Source organism: Nyctibius grandis, chromosome 28, assembly GCF_013368605.1.
Source record: "Nyctibius grandis isolate bNycGra1 chromosome 28, bNycGra1.pri, whole genome shotgun sequence".
In the NCBI taxonomy this organism is placed as follows: Eukaryota; Metazoa; Chordata; class Aves; order Nyctibiiformes; family Nyctibiidae; genus Nyctibius; species Nyctibius grandis.
Window position 1 is genome coordinate 3,713,531 of NC_090685.1, and position 27,511 is coordinate 3,741,041.

General features: G+C 42.0%; 1 protein-coding gene across 1 annotated transcript in view; it reads left to right on the forward strand.

The window, feature by feature from the left end:
• PTPRT (protein tyrosine phosphatase receptor type T) overlaps window positions 1-27,511 on the forward strand; it is a 451,382-nt gene that overhangs the window by 387,873 nt on the left and 35,998 nt on the right. Inside the window, exons 16-20 of the mRNA XM_068419550.1 lie at window positions 7,344-7,391; window positions 9,627-9,775; window positions 16,093-16,170; window positions 16,370-16,417; window positions 26,823-27,010. Of these exons, the coding sequence (XP_068275651.1) occupies window positions 7,344-7,391; window positions 9,627-9,775; window positions 16,093-16,170; window positions 16,370-16,417; window positions 26,823-27,010 (511 nt within the window). The remainder of the gene's footprint in view (window positions 1-7,343; window positions 7,392-9,626; window positions 9,776-16,092; window positions 16,171-16,369; window positions 16,418-26,822; window positions 27,011-27,511) is intronic.

The window sequence follows — 27,511 nt, forward strand, 5'->3', positions numbered from 1 at the left end:
TATTTTCACACTGTTAATGCTTTCCCTGTTTCACCATTGCACCTATAACTGTGCCTGCAGACACATATATGTCCACAGATAGGTCAGTTATGGTTTATAGTTCTTCAAATGCTAATGGACAAATACAGACTGTCCCAACTGCGCCTTTTTTAATTGTCCATCGTATTTAGCCAGACTGCAGGGAAATTCACACCTGAAAGTTATTGTAGGGAATTTCTCAGCCATGGATGTAAGCTTTTTAAAAATGTTAGGTTTCTGACAGCTGGGACTTGACATTATCTCAGCAAACATCCCTGTTCCTGGAGCTGCCAGGTTCCGAGTGTCAGTTTAGACAGCTGGATGATGAAGTGGTTCAGATACTCAGATCTAAATCACCTGTCCAGTCCTAATGACAATGCTGCATAATTAAGGCAGTTGTTAAGGCGCGTGAAAATGCTTCACACATCAGTAGCTCCGGAGCCATCTGTTGTCTAAAGGTTGAGGGGCTGGAAAGCAATCAGGGCCAAGCTGTTTTCTGCTGTGATAATAGTTGTCTGAGGATGAGGAGGAGGAGAAGATCAATGATCTGAGGAAGGAGTCCTGGAGAATTGAGCTGGATGCCTTTGCTGCCATCAGAGGGTTGGGAGGGATGGAGAAGGCAACTGTTACTGCTGAGAGAAACAGGTCTCCCCTCGCTGTCTCTCAGAAGCAGCAGCCATATCGCTGACCTAAACCTTTCCCTCAAAAGCAGCAACCTGCCAGCCTTTCCAGGGCTCTGGCATAAACAAAGTTGTCAAAAGGGCCATGTCTGCTCTGCTAGCCCCTCCTAGTCTGCCACCCCTGGAAACCTCCTCCTTTGCCTGTGACTGGTGACTTTGTCCTGTGGACACATCTGGAAGGTGTTCAGCAGGTCAGCAAAATGAGTGCATTTATATTCTGCCCTTGTAGTGGAAGTTGACTTTTTTTCCATATGAGTTGATTTACATGCAAAGAACAGGGCAAAGGAGTTAAGTATGAGGATCCCTATGCACCACCCATTGGAGTGATTTTGCTTCTTAATGACCGATCAGAAAATAATTGAAAGAGGAATGTTCCCCACTTGCGAAGTGTGAGGAGCCTAAAGACACCATAATGAGCCTTGACTTTGCCCAGTTATGTAATTGTAAATGCAGAGTAACTCCATTTTTTCTAGACTTCACACTGGTTCATTAGGAATGGACTTTGACCTTATGTATTCAGATTTCAAGAGATGCTTCACTAACTGTTAAAGTAGGGGACGGTTTTAATGTGTAGGTGCTGCTAGCCAGTTGCATTTCTTGCTACAACCTTTCCTCTTCTGCGCATTTCTCATTAACGTCACAAAAGTACTCCCTGCACTGTTCTACTGTTTGTGTTTTCTTACAACCCGTTAGCACCTTTGCCTGAAAAATTCAGTCCCCAGTTTTCCATTATAATTTTGCCTTCTTCCAGCAGGCAGTATCTGGTCAGAATGTTCCCTGCTTTATTTTATTTTGAGATTTGTGTATTTAAAAACATGACTCAACTTCTGAGCCCTTTGTGACCCTGTTTTACAACTGCACAACAACAATGCTTTAAGCAGTCAGCTGAGGATTACTCCGCTACAGAGAAAGTAAGGGTATCATTAAGCGCTCTCTTTACTGTCTTGAAATGGCTTCTGTGGATCAATATGCTAGACCTTTTTTCTCTGGGAACAGGAGAGTGATTGAGGAAAAGTGAAGAAACAAACCTCTGGAGGTCACCCAAGCCTGAGGTTTCAACGAGCTTCAGCAGTAGCAGAAGCAAGTGCTTTAATAAGATGTAGTAAGGCAGATGTGCACCATGCAGCATATCCCACTGGAGAAAAGCCAGAGGTATCATCAGGCAAGCTTATGTGTTCATAGCACCCCACTGAAGCGCTCAAGGGAAATTTGAGCTCAGAATGCAGCAATCATGTAACTGTATCTCCCTAGTACTGCACTCAACATTTTTTGCAGAGAGCTTATTCTTAGCTCTGTGCTTATGGTGTCCCAGGTACCCCGTCAAGCATAAGCTCTGCTAGCTGGAACATCGCTATGGTAGAGGTAACACATAAATAGTCATCACGCAATAAATACTCCCATCATCAGGCTGTACGTGTTGGCATTTGTTTTCAGATTGACGTTTGTCCTGTTCCCTGATCTGGCAAAACCAACCTCTTTTTTTCGCCCCCCACCCCTTGAACACAGTCAAGGTATGAGGGATGTTCCAGTAGTGAGGGAAGAAAGCAGGAAAATCCATGAAGGAACATAAGGTTTATTGAATATAGTGTTTCAAGTTTCACACGAAATAGGATATTTCATTATGATTGCACATGAAAATTTTAAATTGCCAAGGGCTGTGTAATTCTTAGCCAAAACTGATAGAAATTGCTACAGCCTCTTATGAGCAGAGAGATTTGATTTATTTGAAATGTTGTGAAAATAAGAGCAGATATATATATATATATATATTTAAAATTCTATTTAATAGAATTGGTTTTCATGCTATGGCCTTGTATGAATGTTTTAGTTCTGAAGCAAAATTCAGTTGAATGAGTTACCAGTTTTGAAAAGCAGGTTCTCAAATAGATCTACTGGCAGACCTTTAAATGCGACCGTATGGACTACGTGGCTTTATTTTTAGTTTCAGTTTCTGGACTTCAGAGTTGTGCTTCTTAGGATAATTCTCATCTGCTTTTAGATAAATCCTCTCAACCCTTTGTCATCAACTACGCTGACATTTCTTCTTGTTAGGGACCAAAATCTCCAACCCTAACTCTTCTGAACAGTTCTTCATGATAAGTCTATTAAAGTCACGAAGACATATATAATGAGTAACTGATATTTGCAGAGATGGGCCATAAGTGTTGTGGAAGTCTCTAGACTGGAGTTCTGCCTTCAGCCTGTCTGTGTTCTGCTGCTCTCCAGGTCTGTAAAATCTGATTCTATAGGATGGTTGAGTACCTGCAGCTTTGGTGAAACCAGTCAAAAATACTTATTTATAAGAGCAGCTCTTTTAGCTATTTTGTGCATATTTTGTGCGTACCGGCTAAATAGTTGTGGGATTTTTGTATAGCAACACTATTAAAAACTTCCTACAACATATAGGAAGGGATATTATAGTGGCTGAAAGAGAAGACCATAAAGATCTTTAAGTGGAAATACAAACCCAGGAGGCCTCTATTCCTAACTTGCTAAGTCATCGTGCAGTATTGACATCAGTTTGTGTACTTCAAATTACCCATCAATAAAAGTTGCTTACGATTTGAGATCCTTGGCCAGAACTTGGGTTTGTGATGGGAAGAGAGGGATGCGGAAAGAGGAGGTCCTGTCCTGTCACCAGGGTGACGCATGAACCTTTTTCAGAGGAGTTACTCTGTATTTACACCAGTATAAATGTTGTCTAAGGTTTGCACAGAACTGCTAGCTTGGTCACATTGCACTCAAGTTCAATGCGTTGTAAGATACGATGTGCAACCCATCCACATCAGAAAGTTTTTGTTTCTTTTCCCAGCTGAAGCTGTAAAACACAGCAATTCATCTGGTTTAAAGGAGGTTTTGCATTTAATGACGGACACCTCTTTTGCAACAGTATTTTCAGCTGCAGCAACCCCTACCAAGGCTTTATTATTTTCTCACCAGGAAAAGGATTGGAAGTGTTTTCTGTGTGTGGGTTGGGTTGTTTTGTTTTGTTTTTTTTTTCCTCCTGTAATAATTACAGGACAAAACTTAGTCAAGAGTGATATCAGACCAGATAAGTATTTCTAGAAATACATAGATTCATGTATGTGTTACAAGCACTCAGATTAATGTTATTTAGAAGAAAAGGGCCAATCTGTTGTTTTCCTTTTCCCCTGAACTGGACACAGTACCGAGGGACACGATTGCAATGTAGGCAGCCCCTTCAACTCCCATCATAATTTCATACGGTTTTGGTTGTGCTGGTGGTTTCAGCCAAGAGTTTCTTTCCATGGGAGAGATTCTGTCAAAGGTGGTAAGCTAAATTTATACTTGCATTTTCTGAAATAACAGAGTTTGTGCTGAATTTATTTCCACCATCTGTGGGACATTTGAAAAGTGTGGGGAATTTGAAAAATAATGAAAAAAATTATTTTATTTATGGGCATACCTCTGTATAACCACATACGTATAGACATACGTAAGTATCTCCATATATTTCCATGGATGGTGGGATCTGCCTGCACAGGTCAGCTTGCTAAATCAGAATTTTAAGAAGAAACTGGTTTTCTCATTAGATGCTGGAAGAACAGAATCATGAATCAGTGGTTATGCCAGTCCAATGAAAGCAAATTAAAAAAAAAAAAATCCCCAAAGCATGTGAGATTTCATTTAGAACATGTCTGTGTGGTGGCTGCAAGTCTAAACTTTGCAGAGGGCAGTTTATACCAGTATATACTTACACAGCACGGCTGCTATATGCACCTGTCTTGTCTAAAGTTTATATGGTTGTAAGTAAAGGTCCTCCACAAATAGTGATTATTTGATCAAGTAAAGCTCAGAGTGCAGCCCTACATTTTTCCAGGCCCTATGTTTGTACACACACAGATTCAGAGCATCTTTTGACTTATACCTACGTTATATCACTTTCTCGTGCCAAGTAATGTTTGCTTTGTAAGTAGAGGTGGTCCTCGCCCTTCACTTAGCCTTTACTCTGCTGAATTCCCTTCTGCTCCTGCAATAACCACACTGAGTTTGGCTTCACCGTGGCAGGCGCTAAGAAAGCAGAAGTAAAGCCATCTCTGTGCTTGCCTGTGAGCGGAGGATTTGCCCTTGTAGCGGCTATAAGAAGCAGTAAGCTGCCGATGTGCTGAGGCTGGAGAATGTTTCTGGGCTCTGCTGAGGTTACGGTCTGCACGAAGGGCGTGTGATGAACTGCAGCTTTGAGCGGTGCCCGTCGGAGCACGGGGAGGAGATACCCGACCGGTCAGGCTGCCAGAGGGCTGTGCTGCTTTTAACGCTCCTTCCTCTTGCTCTCTGTTTAAAGACCTTTACTGACCGAGATTTCACAGCCTACCTGCTGAGCTGGCTTAAGCAATGGGCAGCCTCTACTGCATATAGTTTTCCCAAAGTTTAAAATGAACTGCCCTTCCTATAGCCTCGCCCCATTACTTTTTTACCAGCCCCTGTAGACAGGGAGAACGGCCTCCCTGTGGTGTCTTTCCATATGTTTGAAGACCTGTCAGCCCTATTTGATTTTCTTTCCTCTAGATTAAAGATCCGTATTTCATTTGGCCTTTGCTTGTAGGTCATGTTTTGTAGACTTACCTTTCTTCTGCTTTTGTACGTGTCCCTTTGGCACACACCTTACCTGGAGTGCAGTATTGCAGCAGAAGCCTTACAGATCCTCAGCCAGAGCAAAAGCGTTACCTGTGTCTTGCAGACCATAGTGCCATGTATAATCCCTCCCTTATTTTTTCTCCACTATGAAACTATTCTTTCAAATTGAGTTTGTTACCTACTACAGGTTTAGGGGATGGCGATCCTTTTCAATAGAACTGCTGTTTAACCAGTGCTCCCAGTGGGGTATTTGCATGTCTGATCACTGCCTGCCTTAAATTTGTGCAGATTTCTTCATAAATAATACGTGTACTCCTAGCAGGCTGCTGCGCACAAATATCTAAAAGGAACTGTATTTTGTAGCTTCCTCAAATTGCTTATTGAAAATGAGGGCAATATGCAATTCTTGTCTGTAGGAGGAAATTTCATGTTTAACTTAGGTGATCTATACCTAATACCTAAATTACCTGTGCATGCAAATCTACATTATGGTGTATATAATCCATCCTTGTGAAACATCTAAAATTAAATCTGTCAACGTACACGTACAAGAGCTCTTTAGGAGTGGCAGTTACAGATCTAACATTCATGCATGTAAAATTGATATAAAAAGTTAGAGATGAGTTTGAAGCTGCATTTAAAATATAATCCCTGAAGTTTATCCAGACCTCTGCCAAAGAGGAACCTGATCCTGCAGATACTTCTAACTGAAAACGTTGCTTGAGCTTTCTGATTAATGCCCATGGCAATAAATGCTTTGTGCTTGATACCAAGTTTGCATTCCTTGACTGTTAAACTGGAACTCCCGCAATTTTAATATAGTGCTTCAGCATTTTATATCCATTCTCTGATACAAGTTTCAAAAATAGCTGAATCAAATCTCCATTTTTTTTTTCCAAAATTCACACTTAGTTTAGGTTCACTGCTGATAGTTCTTGTCCCTGCTTTAGCTGGGTTAGCTTCAGCTGCCTGATTATACAGCTGGTTTCATTTTTTTATTCTGATTTGAGCATCTTTCTGTCTCATCCCTCCTGTGTGTATAGTGTCTGTAAACATCATCTCTTCATTTACAAACCCTCTTGAACCGAAAAAGGCAACCTAGTAACCCCCATCCATGGACTTCTGTTTTTTTCTTGGCACATTTTCCTTCCACTTAGACGTCAAACAGCCATTAAAATCACCTTATTCACATTTTGACATTTCAACCTCTTCACCCTTGTTGATCGTATCAGACTTTTCTTCCAAATATCTGCCTGGTCCTTTATTTCTTCCCCTTTTCAACTGCATAATGCATGAGACGGAAAGCGTCTTCTCGGTGCCCGGTGACAGACCGTGCTGGGTACGTGCTGGCGGCAGCCTGCGGCCGGCCGGGATTGACACTAATGCACTGAGAGCAGTTTCATCTGGGTGTTGCAGTTGTGTTAGGGGAGGCTGGTCAGTGAGGAGAGCAGGAGCCGTGTCACCGATGCAGCTTGTCAGTGATTCACTGGGATCTCTTCAAGTGCCTTATTTTTGGAAACAGCATTTCCAGATAAATGCTTTGCCAATTCCAAAGGCATTTTGACATGCTAGGAAATAAACCTCTACCTAGCTGCGGGTTTAAGTCACGTCCCTAACGTCCTAGAAAGTGCGACTCATTTGATTTTATAATCCTTTCTATGAATTATAATGATGGTAAGGACCAAATAGGCTTAGTCCTGTGCTACCACTCTATCCAGACATGTAACGAAGGCGGAAAAGGCACATTTAGAAACCGAGAGCCCCTTGATGTGTCTGGCAAGCTTAGCACTGAAATCCTCAAAAGAGATCTGTCTTCCTTTTCCCTCTAAATTTAGATGAAGAATTTTACATTCTCGGAATAGAGAGGGAGAAAGGTGGACTGATAACACACTATTGAAGAAAATTGTAGTGTTTTCAGATGCAGAACGATTTTCTGTGTGGCTTCTCTCTGAACATGCGTAAGCATTAGCTGGTCCACCTGCGAGCAGCCTGGTTTGTGTGTGCAAGTTAGATTGAGAACTTTAAACTCATGTCACCTTTTCTTTTTAGGCATTCAAGCCAGTGTTTTAGGGGCCTCTCTGTCTTCTACAGGACCAGGTAGAACTGCTTTGCATAGGGCTTTTATAAGCAGGCCTTTGGGGACTAAGGGGCTTGGGTTTGGGGTTATTTTTTCCTGCCTAGCACATGCAGAAATGTTATTGCTCATTCACTGAAAGCCAAAACGTTTGCCAATTCCAGCTCGTCGTAGCTTGTTGGCGTTTCTGAAAAGATACCAGGCAATGGGACTTACTTATTTTACCACAAATAATTTAATCTGGATTTAATGAGGAAGTCACCCTTTTTGACTCACCGTTTTTAAACATCAGTAGTGGTCGTCTGTAATGGCTCACCCCAGCAGTCCAGAGTGCTTGTTATTAAGGACTTTTGCATTTTGGATTAGTGTTTCCCACTGAGAAATTTTAATTCCTGTTGCCAGAGAATTCCCATAGGCATGTATGATTAGCAAATCTGAAGGATTAAAATAACCGCATAGCAGGGTTAATACACTTCAAGACTATTGTCATTACCTCAGGTACCACTGCACAAGAAAAGGGGGCTCCCATGGCTGTAGCTCATAGTTAATTAATCTGACCGTGCTAACATTGCTGAACACTGGAAGCAAAGCTTTTAACATCATTAAATGCCAGCTTTTTGCTTCGTCACTCAAGGACAGTTCCCCTGTTTGCATCTTCATCTGCAGAAGTGGATACACCATGGAGATTTTGTGAGATCTAAATATGCACCGTGTAATTATGCACCCAGTTTGAATAGCTATGGGTTAGAAGTGAAACCACTCACAGTAAAAGGCTGAACCTCAGCTGGCTGAGCAGATGAAACAGATGTATTTGTCCAAAAGTTTGCAGCAAACATTGGACATTTCTCCATAAATCTGTGCTCTCCTGATCTCGATTATCAGCTTGCTTTAAAATAGTCATTGCCCACAGACATAGGCAAAGGTTGAAGTTCTCTTTGCCCCTTCCTTGCAAACATGTGTAACTGGCCTAGCTACCCATCTCGTGAAGGGCTGGGGCTCAGCTGTGTGCTTGAACTTGCTTGTTAATGCCACTCTGACAGGTGCTGTGAATAAATAAAGCCTGTTGAAATATGTTGCAAGGAATATCCTTTTAAGACTCTAATGAAGTTTAAAATATGGGTAGTACTTACCACAAGCATGTCAATTTAGTGAAGAAAAACCTCTCTGCAAAATGATTTAGTTGTTAGGATTTTTTTTTTCCTTTGAGTTGGAGGAAAAAAGAAAACTAAAACTCCTTCTTACAGTAATCTGTTTTTCTCCCTTTTATTTTGTTTTATTTTCTTATCTACAGAAGTCGTGTAAGCAAAGTTCTCTGCCGGTGCTAGGGATTTGTGTGATATTTTTTCAAGGTGTGGGTTGTAGAATGTCACACATTCATTTTTAAACAGTTTTGCTCTCTGATATGGACGATGCACAGGGCAGTCAAATGTCAGTGGAAGCTTAGCAGCTCACTTTTCCTGCTTCTCTCCATTTTCTTCTTATTAGCTGTGTTTGGAAAAGAGGAGCCTCTTATGTGCTTGGCTGTGTTAGTGTTTTCAGAGCAGGCAGCGTTTCTGCTTTTGCCAGTGTTTTTGATGTCTCTTCAAAACTAAGAAAAGACACATTTTCCCAGAACAGAGGCATATTTAGACATTTCTAAAATAACTTCAACCTTTAATTTGCCCCACCCTTCACTGACTGTCGATCCTCAGTGCAGTTTGAGAGAGTGTCAAAATCTAGTAGAGGCTCCTGTCCTCATTGCTCTGCTCGGGGACAGGGCGAAACTCCTGCTCCAGCTCTCAGGTTGCACAGGGTCAGGTCGCACTCTCCACCAGAGCACTCAAAGAAAATCCCCGGTGCAGGTGCCCCGTGGGATGGATGCAGAGGTCCCATTTACCTCCTAGGGAGGAGGTCTGATCGCTGCCCTCGTCCCGTGCCCTCTGCTCTTCCCGGAGCGGCTGACACCCACTCCAGGGGCTTTACCTTTGCCACCCTCTTCAAGGATGACGTAGCACTCCTACTGCTGGGGTGATGCAGGTTTGTGCAGGGTACGTTACTGGGAGGGACAGCTAAGCTCAAAGACTGGTATCACTATATTTATTGTGCTCCGCAGCAGTTATATTAAAAAGCTGTGGGGTTTCCTCTGGTGCGGTTTGGCACATGCCCTGCATGTCTGACCAAGTGGGATAATTGTGGTTTGCAAAATATTTTGTCATTGCTTTGTTTTTAATGAGGGAAAAACTGACCTTGATTTCTCTCCTCTTCAAAATACCCTAAAGGAAGCTAGCCAAGAAGCAGAAGGAGACTCAGACCAGCACACAGAGGGAGATGGGTCCTGTGGCTACTTCTGACAAGACCTCTACCAAACTCAGTGCTGTTCACAATGAAGAAGCTTTTTCTTCCAGCTGTCAAGATGTTAATGGATTCAGTAAGTTTAACTTGCTTGCAATGGATATGTCCCCCTCGGAGAGCTCTAGGTTCTTAAAAGGACCTATTCCTATGGGCACAACATTGAGGAGCTGGGAATGACAGTGACAGAGATCATTGCAAAAGCTGGACAAAAATCAGTTGTCTGAAATGTCTCTGCCACTGTCCCTATTTTAACTGTCAGATATGTGTAGAGCATTCCTTCTGACTCTAAATCTACTGAGAATAGTTTATAAAGTCTGTTCTAATAACTACATTAGACAATCAAAAAGGTACATGTTTATTTGTTCTTCAGGAATGTTTTTTCCTTTGTGAGTAGAAGTCGAGTGAAACCACTTAGCTGACTTGTAGGATGAAATAACATTTTCTGTATGAAATTGTTATGAAAGAAAGCATGGTCCTCCTGGTTAGAGAACTGGAATGGAAAGACAGCAGTTCTTTTGTCTGTGTCCTCCATTTATTCTTCACACGGGTTCAGTAAATCTAATCTTAGTTAATACTTGTAAACCACTCAGACCTCTGTAGCTGGAAGAGTTTTGTGGGTAAAGCAGCATGAAGTCATACATTAGCCTCGCTAGATCCCGATTGAGTGCATGGTGGATTGCATGGTGGATTTGTAAACTTTTTCATATTAAATAAATTTTAACTTAGACACTATGGGAATGTCACTCCTTCTTTTGGCACTTAGCCTGCTAGTTTGAACAGGGAACAGCTCTGAAACACAAGTACGTACTAAAACTCTTTTGTCTTTCTTAAACATCTTGAGTGAAGTGTTTCTTCCCCTAATTGCTAACGTGGAAGTGCTTATGGTACAGAATGTGTTTTATCATTGCAACCTTTCTTTGTAATCTCAGATTGAGTGGGACAGGCTGAGTGAATTCTTCTTTTCCCTCCATCTGTAGGTCGTGTCAAATTCCATCTGCATGTGTTGCTACTGCCACTCTGTGTAACATACTTGTGAGATGGATAAATAGGTGTTTGGGACCGTCAAGGCTAGCAGTGAACACTTCTCTGATATTAAATTGACTCGAGTCGAGATCTAATTTTCTCAGGTGCTGCGTAGCTATATCTCCTAGAGAGACAGCAAGAGTTGTCAGTGGTTCATATCTTTGAAAGACAGGATAGCAGAGGACAGCATTGTAACAGGCGTCCTAGAAACTGCAAAGGTAGCTTCTTTAAAATGTATGGGGAAAAAGAAGTTTTTAACACTTTCTTCAGAATCTGGATTTTTAAAGTGGGGATTTTTTTTCCAACCCAAAAATAAGAGAAGAGATGAGCCTGTAAAGTGACCTCATTTTTTTCCCCCCTTGGTATTTTGAGAGACTAATTAAAACAGCTGAGTCATTTACTTGAAATGGCAACTATACAAAATATGTTGTATCTAATTTTGTAAAAAAAACATCCCTCCAAGTTTTCTTTTTTTTTTTTATTTAGTTAGTCCTTTGCTTGTCTGACATCACTGCAGGTTTGATCACTACCTCCCTCTGTAACACAGCCTGCGTCAAGTCATGGGCCAATTCTTTTATTTTTTTCCCTCTTTATATCCCTGAGAAACAATTACCAGTAAGCCTTCATGATTTCTCCAAATTTTTTACTGCCAAGTCCAGGATGCTGAGGTGTTAGAGGTAAGTTCTTTTCTGTGCAGTAGTGTGCACATTCTGATACTGGAATTTTAAGGGTAAAAGACTTTCTTTTAAGAAAATTGCCTTAGTAGAGTTTAATACTTGAGGGTTTCTGTATGGGCCTACTCTAACTTTTCAGTAACGTAATAGGATCACTTCTTAACCTTCCTGGTAACTAATAGGGTGTTACAGAGGGTTATCCATCCTAACTTTTGCAATCAGCTGTCTTAAGCAGCAGTCAGATTCCTTCTTAAAAAGTCGTTTTACCTCCCAACAGAAAATAGCATTTGCAGATATCTCATGATAGGTAGTCATCCTCTCCGTCTTGGCCTTCAGTTACAGGAGCCTGAGTTGGCTGTAGCGGTGACATGGAAATACCCCTCTCCTTTTTGGAGAGAGTCCACCAAGAGAAGATGAGTGTTTTCTATCCCAGGATCACCTTGCTAGCTCACAAAAGTGATACAATAGAACAAGACAACTTGTTAAGTGGGATACCTCACAATTATTGAATGACTTGCAAACAAGTTTATTTCCAGATGACAGTGTCCTCGCAGGGTATGTGTCCTTCCCTCCAGTTTTTCCTTCCTGTCCCGATAATTTTAATGACTTTTCAGACAGAACAAATTAAATGAGTCCCTATAGAAGCTTTTTTCTTCCTGTAGTCTCTCCAGCTTGGCCACTGGTCTGCTCCTGCTGCAGAAGGACTTTTGCTGTCCTTGGGTCACCCCGTCTGCCCTCCTGCTACAGCCTCCGTGTTTGCAGCCTGTCTCACTGCCTTACAGCGCTGTCACCCCATGGGGAGCTCCCACCTGACAGCTCCAGTACCTGCAAAGGGTGCTGCCTGATGCTCTGCATCATGAAGGACATCAAAAATGAGCAGCTGCCTTTCTGCTTATCAGCCCTTCCTTTTCTGAGGAGACACAGACCTGACCACTTTGACAGGCAGCCCTGAAAAACATATGCAGTGTAGTAATGGTAATTCTTTCGCCACTGAGAGTTACAGCCCTTGTGCCTCTGGTGTTGGTAAAAATGCAGTTTCTTCACCTACTCTGCCTCAGTGCTTTAGGGGAAATGCTTATATTTTCAGTATAAATTCATGCAAATGGCATCATCCGTAAAATGCCGTTTGAGGGCAACGGAGTCCTTTGTCGAGGCGAGTGTAGTGCTCAGGAGCACACGGTCCTGTTGGACATTTGTGGTTTTGAATTTTATCATTGGGCAGAGTTGTTCATTATCAAATTTAATTACATTCTGGAAGATCTGTAGCCTCTGTGCTGAAAGAGGGGAGACCTCAAGTCTTGCTGAAAAGTGGAAGAGAAATGGGCATTTCTCTTTCCTGGCCCAAAGCGAAGCCCCTCATCCCTCTTCCATTCTACACTGTTAGTTGTTATTCAGGCAGAGTTCTCACTGGTACGTCCAGGAGTTTAAACTAAAGAGATTTTATGGCCTCAGCCTCTGTCTCTGACACCGTATGGAATCAGAATAGGTGTTTGCTGAAAGGTGGATTAGTCCATGGCTATTCCAGCTTGTCTGGTTTTACCCAGGGATTATGTGGAGGTGAAGCAGTCTCATCATACTTGTTCATTTTCTCAAATATCTTGCTTTTTAAAAAATAACAAATATATCCTAAATCCATTAAAGGTAGGTGATGGTACTTGCAGCGTTTAAGCCTGCTCTTCAGTTTGCAGGAATGTTTGGAAAGCAGCGGCGTGTTCCTCCGGGTGGCACAGCACAGTCACGTGTAGCCATTGACTCGGTGCAGGGTTATTATGAAACGAGATGACAAATTGGAGACAAGGTGGGCCTAAAATTATCCACCAGTGTCTGTGCGCTGACCAGAAGTGTGTGCAAGGGGTTGTTATTGCACATAAATTGTGCACAATTAGGCAGCCCATCTATGTGATGGGAGAAGCAGTAATATATCATCCCAGCAATGATGCACTAATGATATGTCCTGCACAAAGGAACTGCTCTTCTGGCTTTGCAAGGCTAAAATGCCATGGATTGGGCTTGTGCAGGAGAATGCCTCGTCACCAGCATAGCCATCTTGACATCGTTGGGGGATTTCTGGCAGGAACTGTTTGATTCTGAGGATTTAATTTCTTAAAATGCAGCCAGTTTTGCTAGAGACTGATTTATTAGGGTGTGCTTAACTTTTGTGCCAGCTCGGTTTTGGAGGAGACTGCTTTCCAGACAACCTTCACAAGTGAGACTGATACAGATTAGGCAGGTAGCTTTAATGGTACAGGCAGAGGACAGTCTGAAGACTGCATTTTGGAAGCTGTAGGGAACTGAGTTTTGCATTCGTGGGCACTACTGTTCAGTTACCAAGTTAGTGTGCTTTTACTAGCAAGAGCAGGGAGATAAGAGATGTAGGTAAGTGGCACTCAGGGTGTTAAGGATCACTTTTAACCAAGAAACATCTAAATTCACACCTTTACATATGCTGCATGTTTTTGTGATGAATGAAATGCAAAGGTCTTTAGATTTGCTGTAAGTCATGACACACAATCACATCAAGATCTAGTTCTTATTCTTACCCCATAGATAATTTTCATTCTTAGTGAGGTTACTTGCTAAATGCAGTCCAAGGACTTGTAGGGTCATGACCATGAGATGTTTTCTTTAGTGAAAAATTCTAAAATTAATTTAAAAAATAAAGCCAAATTTCATCATAAGCATAAAAGGAAAAGATACCAAAATCCCTTTTACTGATTTTCGTGCTGGTTTGGGATTTTTGTGGGATTTGGTAGTTCAGAAAATCTTATAAAAAGCAAGGGAGAATGATTTTTAGAATAGGAAGGAGGCTTCACCATTCTGCATGACCAGAGGGATCTCTGTGGCCTCACATGCCACTCCAGGGAGTATGAAGAGAATTTTATTGAAGTCTTAATCTCTTCCCTGACGTGAAATCCTCTCTGGAAGTGTTTCCTGGGATTGCGCACACTAGTGCTTGTAACAACCTCTGGTTAGGAGGCAGCACTAGGTACACGTCTGTCATTATACAAGCCACTACCTGACTGATTTTGGGAATGAGCTCACCAGAGTTTTGGGAAACTTGGGTTTTTGGTGTTTTGTTGTTTTTTTTTTTTCCCCTTCTGAATCTAGAAATCACCTCCCTGTCTCACAAATACGGTTCATTCCAAAAACCTCTGTTGGTAACATTTTTAATCAAACTCACTGAAGTGAGGTGTGTATCTTCAGCTGCCTGAGTAATTTATTGTTAGCGAGTCCTGGAAAGGCAGTGTGGCCCAATGTGTTCTTTTATACTCCCAAATTTCAGAAAATCTGAGTCCTGCTCCAAGCCCTGACTGTTGACTTGCTCTGTGACCCTGGGCAAACAAATTACTCTTTTTAGACCTTTTTTATATACCTGCAAAAGTGGCCACGTTCCAAATACAGTAAGAGGAGGGTCTGATTTAGGCTGACAAACACAGGGGAGAAAGTATAAGAGGCCCCAAAGGAGAGATGCTTTATGGCTTGAAGGCAGCTGGGGCAGAACTCCAGCAGACTAAGCTATGAGAAATGGGATTATTTTAATGTGTTTTCAAGTGGTGTAAGTCTGAAAATATGGCGGGAGAATGCAGAACGAGAGCAAGTTCATCTTCTAGATTATTATAAACTGCTTAGGAGGTAACTCTGCTGACTTTATGAAACTCCCTAGACTAGTGACTTCTTTGGTTTACCCCATAGAATAACTTGAAATTTTTAAGTAGTGTTTGCTCTAGAGATACAAAAATCTCTTCTGAAATTACTTTGATGTATACTGAGTTTTATCTGCTTCTATTGGATTATGGAATAGTTTTTCCTGTGTTATCTATTGTCATCTTTTTGATGTACTGAGATTTGTATTAGCTTGTTTCCCAGTGTTTTGAGGAGGAGATAAATAAATGCTTGTAACTCTTAAGAGTGAATGCAGAATGATAACAGAAGAATACGCCTTTAGAAATGATGGATTACCATAAGAATGTACATGTATGCTATTGTAGATGTAAACCAGCCTCGTAAATTTACTGTCAAGAAAAGAATCTACTCTGAACATGTTGAGCCCTGCCTCCTTTCCATAAATATTTATTATGGAAATAATTTCTGGATTCTTGTCCAGAGAAAGATAATGCTTTAATGGGAGAAAGCAGGGATGGTTTCCCCAGCTCACAGGGGAAAGGATTATAGGATTTGCTATGAACAGTCCTGGGTTCAAGAACAAGTCCCTTGTTATCTTGTATTGTTTTAACAAAAAAAAATTGCTGCCCAACGTGTGTATTTTTGTGGTACTAGTGCACATTGTGTTTGAGCAGGCTTATTTTACTGTTAATACTGCATTTGATTCTCTGTAGTTTGTATTTTGGGGGTTGTTTTTAAGGATCTTTCTCCTAGAGATAAAACCCTAAGTTTGTTCCTTTGGTTAAGAAAAGATTATCTAGAGTATAGTCCTGTATGTGTATCCTGTGTAGGAACACATTGATTTACAATAACTATAATACTATATTTGGGGTCTGGAGTGCTTATATTAAAGAAAATCCATCATGATGACAATGTAATAAATGTAATATGCATGTCGAGATGAAAAATATAATTCATTTTGATAAGCCTTATATATCCCATATTACTGTGTTCTTTGAGGAACATTCTCCCTGTTCTCTTTCTCTCTCTTAATATATGTCTAAAGTCTTTTCCTTATGTCTTTCCTACCTAGCATCACCCTCTCCTTGTTCATTTTCTGTCCAAAGCAAAACCCTTCAGAGCAAATCTTTGTTGAATTCCTACTACTCAGGTACTAGTGCCAGACTTTTCTTTCATTTCTAAATTTTCTTTGCTTTTGTACGTTTCTCAGTATGACCTATAGACTGAATCTTCTGAGTGTGAGATACAGCTAACCTCGTTTTCATTTTTTTGTAACTTTTTTTCCTATTGATCTTCTGTTGATTTCCATTGATCCGTGTTGTGTGGATGAACCGAATTCCATCTCAAAGTATCATCAGACACTGTTCCATCGACCACGCTGTTAGGTAAGAAGACAGGTATGGTGTATTGCACTTCATTGGAGAGTAAACACAGTCATTGCATCTTGAAAATAACTTGGAGAGCACTGTTAAGTGTCTGGGCTCCAAAATCATAATTAATCCTGTGTTCATGTGTTGTGTTAATTGGAAAGCCTTTTGTGTTACTTATGCTTTATTATTGTTATTAATTGATATTTTTTTTTAAAGGAAAAAAAACAGTTCAAAAATTAAGGTTTAGGAGTTCTATCAAGTATTTGTTGTTTCTTTTTGTGAATGGGATCTGACATTCTGGGCCAAATTTCCACAGTGCCACCTTCCCTTCGGCTTAGTTTTGACTCAACGTAGGTGGTTGTGCCTGTGCAGCTGGCATAGGATCATAGAATGGTGTGGGTTGGAAGAGACCTTTAAAGGTCATCTAGTCCAGCCCCCCTGCAGTGAGCAGGGACATCTTCAACTAGATCAGGTTGCTCAGAGCCCCATCCAACCTGACCTTCAATGTTTTCAGGGATGGGGCATCTACCACCTCTCTGGGCAACCTGTGCCAGTGTTTCACCACCCGCATCGTAAAAAATTCCTTCCTTCTATCTAGTCTGAATCTCCCCTCTTTTAGTTTAAAGCCATTATCCCTTGTCCTGTGAGTGAGGCTCAGCTAGGTGTGCCTCAAGGCTTGCAAATATAAGTGAGGAATTGTATGTCCAAAGCAGGTGGGAGCTTACAGTTTTGGACTCAGTTGCAAGTATAAAGGTTATTTGGAGAAATCAGAGGCTGCGTTTGAGCAAGTGGCCCCACCTCATTCTGTGTATGCTGAGAGTTAAATACTAAATATTCAGGCAATTTGGTATGGGTTTGAGAGGATAACAAAAAGGCAGGTTCTGAGAGGCGGAGGCTGTTCTCTGGCTGCTGGTAACTTTAGAGGGAGGTGTTAGTGTTCAGCATCTCTGAAAATTAGCTTTTTTTGTTCAGATGATACATAAAGCATCCAGTGTGCAGCTCGTAGCTTTTGGGTTTTTAAAAATAATATGTTTTTACAGTAAGTTAACAGAGACAGCAAAATTGGCAGAAACTGTTAGCTGATAAAAGAAGTTATACAGAAACTTACTGGAGGTGTACCCTTGAAAGTGAGTAATAACAGCCTACAACTTCAGGCTCTCCCTGGAGGATGCTGCCTGCGTGTGGAATTTGAAGAAGGCAATTCCTCCGCTATGAATCAGAAAGATGATGTGTGGTGGATCAGAACCTAACCAGTGGTATTTATCAGACCAGTCATTTTGGATTATCTACAGTAAATGTTCGCTTCCAGCCACAGTAGTCTACTGTGGCTGCTTTAAACATTACTCTGAGCATGTTGAAGGCCCACAGTTAGACCACGAAGAAATTACAACTGATCGCTTAAGTGCCTTGGCTTACAGACTAACAGCCAGGGCACAGAGCCTTGGAGAGACTGCCACGATACACACATTTATCCTTGCTATTCATCAAAATGCTGACGGCAACGAATGAGCCCTCTTTTAACAAGGTGGGGAAGGAAAGGAGTCTTTTTTCCAGAGGGTTTGTTCTCATTTCCCGGGGACTCAGTGTTGTCAATAGAAAAGTCTAAAGACAGATTTATGTTTTGGCTATACTTGAGAAACAGGCCTCAGACCTGCAGTTTGCTGGAAGACGTCAAACTGCTCTGTCTGGTACTCAGCATCTCTGAAAACCAAACCCTCATTTGAGGGACCTGTTTTCCCCCCCAACAGTGAGAATTACGGTGTGAACTGCACACTTGGTAATCTGAAGCTTAAGGAGTGATAGACAGATTTCAGGGAAAAAAGGACATAGGAATTAAACCGGTCTTGTGCTTATGTGTTCAAAACTCTTTCAAACTTCTGCTAACCACTATATCTGAGGAAGGATCAATATCCCCATTTTACACATGGGAAGTTAAGTACAGAGCGCTTTTAAGACATGATTTACACAGGCTGGTTACCCCCCAGTTCCATCTGAATTTAACAGCCACAGGTGCTGTGAAACAGCCCGTAGCGTTGAAGAAATTTCTATCTTGTGACTTGAAGACAATTTAAAAGCCTGGTATTATGGCTTCTTGGTCAGATTCTCCAGACGTTGGATGTTGCTATATGAGCAAAGTAAGTTTAATTTTTGATGTTTATTAATATTAATTCCTGGGAAAGAAAAAGAGATCTTAAAAAGGTCATCAGTCATCCCACTACCAATATCCATCTTTGGGTGCTACCTGCAGCTCAGTGCTATTTGTTCCTATCTGTTATGCCTCCTGCTAATAAATGTTCTGTATCTGCAGTAGTGGATGACTCCCTAGGCTTGGCTGTGACATGATTTGTTGATAGTAAGATATAGGGGAATTTGGTTTTGCCTCTACCCTGTCCCGTGCTTGATTAATACTGTTTTGTGTAATGCATGTTTTTAGCTCTGTAATTTTCTCTTCTAGTTGTAGACAACTCTGGATTTAAATGTTTTGCGCAAGCATCTTCACTAGAGAAGTGAATATTTAATAGTAGCAAATAAAGGAGGTAATTTCCCTATTTTTAATACTTTAGTAAGGCCCATGTTGTACCAGTACTGTAAAGCCTGAACAGGAGGTAGTACAACCTTAGAGGTTGTTTTTGGAGAAAACTGGCATGGCCAGTAGCTGTCGAAGATGTTCAGCAGATGTCATCAGGGCAGTCTCTTCAGGGGAACCAGCATGTCCTTCCCCTGCATCCATTACCATCTCCCGGCAGTGTGTAAGGACATTTACCCTTGTTCTCATTTCAACCGCTCAGGAGGATCCTAACAACAAGAGTCACTGCCCTCCAGAGAGGATGAGGACTGTAGTTCCTTGTAGATGGGTGGAACAAGCAGAGAAAGCTCACTGTCATGAAGTCTCACACAAAAACTGGCTTGTGCTTAGACATAGAAATTTGCCCTGAATTTCAGTTTTCTGTAGCTTGGGTGGGCTTTTGCCTGTGCCTAATCAACCTGCTGTGGGTATATCCACAACCTAATGTTTGAAGAACTGAAAAGATATTAAGAAGCTGATACTGCTGCATTAGCAAGTGTCACCATTACTGGCTTTTTAAATTGCGGGATGAGTTATTTTTATGCAATGGACGCTCGAATATCAATGGCTTGATGTGTTCAGTTGTATCTGTAGCCTCCTGGGCCACGTCAGCCTCTAAGGAGCTGTGGGAGAGGCTTTCGCATCCCTTCGCTGTGCTGACGTGGGCCTGCAGCAGAACGAGCAATGGAGGTGCGTGCCCTTGTAGGCTCTCACTTGAGCTGAATTTCTCTTGCGTTTCTGTCTGCCTGCAGATGATCAGGTAGCTTGGAAGACTCTCTCTTCCAGTCTTTAGTGGCATCTAGTTTTGTGTGCTGTTTTGAAGCTGCCGATAGTTTTTCAGCTGTAACAGATCACTCTGTAAGGTGGGTAGATCTGACAGCCTCTTTTCACCAAGGAGGAAAAGAGAGGTTTGACTTGGTGAGGTCCACGCGTTTTAAGAGCTGCGCTGTTATGCATGTACCCTGTAGTCCCGAGTCTTAGCCCACCTCACCAAAGCATTGCCCTTACCTCTTTAAGGGGATTTTCTCTATGCTAGCTGATGGAAAAAATGTATGTGATAGTTTTTATAAGATTAGAATACGCTTGGGTAAGGTGTTTACCAAGCTGTTCTTAAAAATCTCTTTAGAATCTAGAGAAAATTACTTTCTCCAGCTTTTTTTTTTTTATTGTGCACATGTAGCTCCTTCATAGTCTTTGAAATGAAAGATGCATCCTCCACTCTCTGTCAAACCTGGTGTCAGGCTTTTTGTTAAGGAACGTGCCTTTTTATAGCTCAGTTGATATCATTAGACAAATGATGTTTTGACTTTGGTTTGCCATACCACTGTTTGTATTGTATATAGCATATTATAGCTGGATATTTATCATATAATAAAGCCTTGATGCACACAAAAAAAGCAAATTAATTTTGCCAGCTTGCACCATATCCCTAGTATAAGGGGAAGAGATATTAGCCATGCTGTAGTCATCCTTGGAAGATGTCAAATAATTGACAGCCCTTACTCTAGTGTAGAGAGACTGGATTTGTGTGTAATTAAATCCATCACAAACACCACTCAAAATATAATTTATTTTGTGCAAAAGATGTCTTATCATGTTACACACTTGCCAAGGCTAAGAGAATAAAAATATAAACAGAGGTGATAGGCCTGTCATTTCAGACACAGAAGGAATTTGTGGATGTTAAGGCAAAAGTTTTGAAAGAAACTTCTCTATGTGTACAAGATGACACATCAGTGCAGCATTGCTTTTAGTTGTTTGAGGCATAGGTTAGTTTTCTGGTCAGAAGGCAACATCGTACTCTGTGTCCAGATATCTCTCAGACTAACAAAACTATGTTTACAGAACAAGATGAAATCTGTAAAAGGATCTGAAGTTTTAATCCCCAAAGGTGCTCTGGCTGTGCAGGTCCCCTCCCAGCAGCCTTACTGGGATGTTGCACAGGGGTCTGATCATACAGAGCCACTTACAGGCTGGGAATGTAATTTCTCAGCTGCTCTTCATCTTATCTGTGACATCTGTGGAGTTGTTTATCAGTTTTTCTGTGGAGGGAAATGTATTTATTTTACTTGTCTGGGTAGCAACAGAAGTATATAACACAAGGTGTTGTAGCAGCAGGCAAGCAATGCTATCTCGCCCACGGGGTTGCTTATCAAATGGGGAGAGATGGCACCTAGCTGGCCTCTGGTTCAGCTTTTCTCTGCACGCTGGACCCTGTTATGTTTCTCTTGGCAGAGTAAGACCTCAGAGTTTACTTCAGCAAGTCCATGATTATTTCTCCAGCAAAGAAGAAAGTCACAGAAAGACCATTTCATAAGCAGGGAGAGTTTGTGAATATTAAAAGTGGAATCATCATTGTTAAATTTTATTATCTGCAGTTACACCCTAAACAGATAAGCTGAGATGCCTGAAGAGTTTCCCGGTCAGGCTAGTTATGTGAGAGCCAGTGAATCATTATTTTAAATCTTGTACAAAATTTCAGGGTATTCTATGAACTCTTAGGCTGATGATGAAAGTGCCAGCTTCCAGAAATCAAAATATCTGCATTGGCAACGGACATCTTAGTATGGGGAGCAAGAGTGTTGTACTAATATTTTGCTATTGCGGTTGCTAATATTAGAAATGATCCGCTTACAAACAACGCGTTTCCAGCAACATGCAGAATACCTGTTTTATTTCCAGCTGCACAAAAAGAACTGTGGAAAATTGGAAATGGTTCTAGGAAGGACCTGGAGCCCTGCTCTAATGAGACTTCAGAAGCTCTCAATTGATTTACTTTATCAAAGAGAAACTGAAGAAGTGATTTGATCAGTGCGTGCATGGGTCAAGGTTTCAAATGCTCAGAGGGCTCTTTAATCTAACAGAAGGTATAATAAGATTCAGTGCCTGCAAGTCGAAGCTAAGCAAAATCAAATTGCAATTAAGAAATGTTTAGACAGCAAGGGTAATTAACTGTTGCCACAACTTTTGGGGTCAGAATGGAATCGCTATCTCTTGACATGTTTTAATTTGGATTATTTCTTGGAACTGTATTCCATCTTTGGTATGCAATGAAATATGGTGGTATGTGTTCCTATCAACAAAATGAGGACATATGACTAGAAATAAGATGTGCATATGAAATATAATCCAAAAAAAACTGATGCACGATTCTGTATGCTTAGTAGTTTCTGAGTATTAGAGTGAATTACTTCAAGATCTTTCAAAAAAGAAATCTATTTTCTTGATTTGCTGTTCTCACTGAAAACCCGTAAAAGGCACTGCCGAAACTCTAGTGAAAGTCTTAGCCAGTTTGTCCTACAAACTCATCCTCATTTGCAAGGGAGTGGGGTCATGTTTGTGAGAAGGGGACAGAGAGGAGGGACTATGGGAAATTGCTGTGGCTTGCCTTTAGTGCAACAATTAAAGCAGCAGTCTGACTTTGCTGAGGGACTGGGATTTTTGTTGTCTTTTCCAGTAATAATGGTGCCTAAAGGAATGAGATGGGGTTTATAGCTGCAACCTGCAGGAAAGGCAAAGCCTGTTTGCAAGCCCCCCAAAGACTCCTTTGGTTGATTGTCCTAGCAAGAGATGAGTTTGCTGCTACCTCCCCTCCTACCTGCATTTTGAATTGTTCACAAAACTGCTGTACACAGCACATCTTGAGAGAAGGTGTCGTGCCTTGCGTGAGCACCTCATTAACCATGCTTAGGTTCAGGCTCCTGGTGTGATTAGACAGTGAAGGAACAATATGTTTCTTGCATCAGGCTTTATTAGCAGAACATATGAACACTAGGCTCACCTCATACAGAGCAATTTGTCTCCATAAAAGCCTCTCCACTCTTTCCTTGGCCCAGATAAAATGCTTGTGGAAATAACTTGAATCCTGTGTTCAGTTTTGGGCCCCTCACTACAAGAAAGACCTTGAGGTGCTGGAGCGAGTCCAGAGAAGGGCAACGAAGCTGGTGAAGGGTCTGGAGCACAAGTGTGATGAGGAGCGGCCGAGGGACCTGGGGGTGTTTAGCCTGGAGAAAAGGAGGCTGAGGGGAGACCTGATCGCTCTCTACAAGTACCTGAAAGGAGGGTGTAGCGAGGAGGGTGTTAGTCTCTTCTCCCAGGTAACAAGCAGTAGGACGAGAGGAAGCGGCCTCAATGTGCCAGGGGAGGTTTAGATTGGATATTAAGAAAAATTTCTTCACCGAAAGGTTTATCAAGCACTGGAACAGGCTGCCCAGGGCGGTGGTGGAGTCACCATCCCTGGAGGGATTTAAAAGACAAGTAGATGTGGTGCTTGAGGGACATGGTTTAGTGGTGGGCTTGGCAGTGCTGGGTTAACGGTTGGACTCGATGATCTTAAAGGTCCTTTCCAACCGAAACGATTCTATGATTCTATAACTGGCAGCTGTCCTGAGCTGCTGCAAATGTCGGGCTTGGGTTTTCTTTCAGGTAGCATGGAGGCCATTAAAGATGCATGTGTCACGGACATCCGGAGGAGATGATCTTCTGCCTAGTTTCAGCTCTCTGTGTCATTCGGCTGAGAGTAGGGTGATCCAGATTGTGTGACACTTTCTTGTAAGCAGAAACACTTGGCTGGGTGAGAGGCACGCAAATGGCGTGATGCCACGGACTGTGCCGCAAGAGCTGTTGCTACAATGTTTTGTACCATTTTTTATCTGTCTGACCAAAGAGACCAGAAGTGCAGTTGCCACTATGAACTCAAAGGCCAGAGTCAGATCCTTCTTTGCTGCTGAGCAGCTTCTTCTAGTTCCAGATTCATAACACAGGCACCTACTTTGAGGGAAGTCATTCTGGAAAGGAGGGGGCACCATTTTCCTGGCTTTGACCTCTCCCCATGATAATTCTCTCTGAGAAGAGAGCCAAGTGTGCCAGAATTAAAGGATCTGATGAAGAGAGAAATTAATAATTGCCTGCAAAGGAGCTGAGTGATCTGAGCTACATTTCACAAGAGGCTGTGCTCTGCGTGTGCCCTGACTGTATTAGCACTAGAACTGCACATTAGTTTTAAGGCTCCCTTTCGAATAGGAATATCGTAATGTTTCTTAATTGGGGCTGATAAAAATGTGCCATTACTTGTAGGTTCCTCAGAGAAGCCAGTTGTGAAATTGGGTTTGTATTAAACCTAATGATGGAAAATTAAGCATAGTACGTCTGTCGGAAATGGTCCGCGATAAAAATCTTCTCCTCTCCATTACAGGAGGTTAATAGGGAATAGGGGAGGAAAGATGCACTGGGAAAGCGAATCCAACTAGGGGAATTAATAAGCCTTGAAATTCCCTCTGTTCAGAGTTCTCACACTGTCATTAGTCGGAGCATTAGGGATGATTATACAAATACTTTGGATGTTACTCTTCCTTAAATCCCAAATTTATTCACATTTTGTGTCTTAGGGTTGCTTCGCTAGAGCCAGAGCTCTGTAAATCTCTGAGTGTCCTGGGAATGTGACTGTGTCTATGAGAACCTGGGATTCAGAAATCCTTCAATTCAGGAGCCTAATCTCCAGAGCAGATGATCGCTTTGTGCTCATTTATTTCAGAAGCAGCAGGATGTGTTCAGCATCTCCGATAATTCAACCACCAGACTTATTTATCTCACAATGGAGATCAGCTTGCCCTGCGGCAGTGTCCACTGCTCGCATTCCTTTCTCCTTCTCATAGTCCTGCAACTTCAAAACAGAGCGTGTGCCTGTCTCGATAGCTTCCCCCCAACAGAACAGTAAAGCAGCTAAAGCGTTATTTGCCGTGTTTTGTCGTGCCGTTGGTTTGCCAGCTGCCAGGAAGGCAGTCCAATGCCCTCATCTGTCTGCCCTTACCCAGCTTTGCAGTGAGGAGCAGCGGCAGAGATCCTCACTGCTTCTGATCAAAATTCCGTGGCGATTTCTCAAGGATAGCAGTGTTTACAATAGCACTCTAGCCATATTGCTGCCTCACAAAAATCACCCTGAAATTGCAATTTGATTTATTTATTCTTTATCCCTTCAGAAACATGTGTCACGGTTTAAAGCTGGGCCGACTATTAAACCTGTGGCAGACGTTCTCTGTTAAACCCCCCACCCCGCCCCCGCCCCGAAGGGAAAGGGAAAGGGAAAAGGGAGAGAGACTTATGGGTTGGAAAGTTAAAACAGTTTTAATAAACTATAATAATGAAAAAGAGTATAATAATAATAATATTGGAATAATCAAATATATACAAAACCAAGATCGAGCTCCCCTGAAGGCAGCCACGTCACCACCGGCACTGCAGGGCAGGCTCCGGGAAGGCCCAGGCTGGGCCTAGCGACGGTCGAGAGCTGGATTCAGGGATGCCCGGATCGGGATCGGGGGCAGCAGGAAAACAGACAGAGTCCTCCTTGGACACCGGCCATAGCAGAAGGGAGCGAGACCCTTGTGATCTCGCTTTATACCGAGAATGACGTGTATGGGATGGAATACCTTTGTTGGTCCATTTTGGGTCACCTGCCCTGTCCGCTCCTCCCTGCAGGTGCGACCCCCCCCTTCGGCTCTTCACTCGTAAGCAGTGAGGAATTTAGCAGTGACCTTGGTTTCTCTAAGAATAAATACAGCAAGAGCCTTTCTGCACAACATCCCTACCGGTGCCTCAGGGATAACTACAGTCCTGGAAGCAGACACTGTCTGCAAAACATGCAGTTAGTTTCAGAAAGTGCAGTTACTTAGAAGAGACTTAGCTGAAAGTGAAAAATCACTGAAAGGAAAATTGGCCAAACCAGGACAACATGACAGCAGTATTGCTGGCAAGGGATCGTGTTTAGGCTCTTTGTCAGTAACCTTTCTGTCAGAAACAAGCCTTGTGTATGCAGTCTTAAGGGGTTTTTTATGAACAGTCTGAGGGAGATGTATTTTCTGTTTGCTAATAGCTTGGGTTTGGGTAAGAGCAGAAAGAATTGATGCAGGCTGTTAAGGGCTGTATGTGTGAAAGAACCCAAGCATCTCAGATGCCTGTAATCGTAGGAAAAAACAATGGTTTATTTGGCCAGCTATTTAAATTTGGTCAACGCTGGTAGGTAAGAAACTGAATTTTCCATCCAATATGAGTTTCTGTTGTTAAAAATAGCTATTGTGACAGTGAATTGTTTGGTTATTTAAGCTCTTTTCTATTAGTTCACCAGGAATATTTTGTTGTGTATATGTGTTGTGCTGGGGATGTAAGAGGTTATAATTCCATCTGTGTAGTGATAGAGATTTTTTTAATCCATTTCTTTCAAAAAGAAACTTTTTCTTTTAAGTTTGCATATCTGAAATTTCAGTTTCTCATGCAAGATAACGATATTTTTTTGCTGGTTTGTTCTTTCTGATAATATTACATCATTGTAATTGACATATAAATTTTAGGCCTGAACTAGCAGAGCAGTTTAATTTGCCTCTAACATCCTGTGTGGCTTATTTGAAATGCTGATAATTTGTTTGCTATTAACTTGGGCCCCTTCCAGTTATCTCACATTGTACACCCCAGATCCCCCTTGAATATCTTGCTCATCTGTGTGTATCTTTCAGCCACGTTCTTTGCAGGTTTGTGAAGAAAGGTATGTAATTCGATTGGAGTCGTTATGCAGAGCTCACCCTCGCAAAATGTGCTGTTTTGCTTTATGTGCTGTATCCTCGTTAGCTTGATTGGCTCTTTACTCTGTTTTCCATCTCTTTGGGTTTGTCTCCTTGACACAAAAAATATTCAGGTGTGATTTAGTCTTTTCTAGGCAGCTGTAGGCAAGTGTGCATTTCCTATTTATTTCTTTCTTTTGCCTGCACCAACCTCTGGGGTGGTGGAGAAAACAAATAAACAAAACAGAGTATGAATGAGAGTGGAAATACCAGATAGGTGAAAGCTTGTTTTGCTTCCCTGTCTTCAAAACAGACAGTAGCCATGGAGAGATGACCCAGCCAACCCTGACTATCCAGACCCACCCGTACCGGAGCTGCGAGCCGGTGGAAATGTCCTACCCCCGGGGGCAGTTCCAGCCAGCCATCCGAGTGGCCGACCTGCTGCAGCACATCACCCAGATGAAGCGAGGACAGGGCTATGGATTTAAAGAGGAGTATGAGGTGAGAGGAACCTTCACTCACACGAATAGAGGAGCTGCACTCACAAAGGATAGATGCTTGGGAGGGGAGGATAATGGGTTTTAAGAGCTGCTTTTCCTTAATTCACTTAACCTCTTAATCTTTTCCTTTCTCCATCTTATTTCTGTTTATTAGGGTAGGATTTTACAGCACTAGCAGTCTTTGGTGGCCCTCTAGTCCAAAGCAGAGCTGTTTACTACAGCAGTAAGAAAATAACATTATGCTCATCCGTTAGCATGTGCCCTTTCTCCCGTAGAGCAGACAGTAAATATTTAACAGGTGCTGAACTCAATGAAGTTCCTGAAGTCCCATAATCCCTTACTTACTGATGTGCTTTAGCTGACGATAGTGCAAGCCAGGCTTTGAGAGAAGGAAGGGTTTCTGCTTGAGCTTTTTGGGAGCTCCAAATACTCTGTAACAACTGATCACATTAAAACACAGCGTAATGACCTGAATGCAGAATTGTAAAGGCAAAGGCAAGAA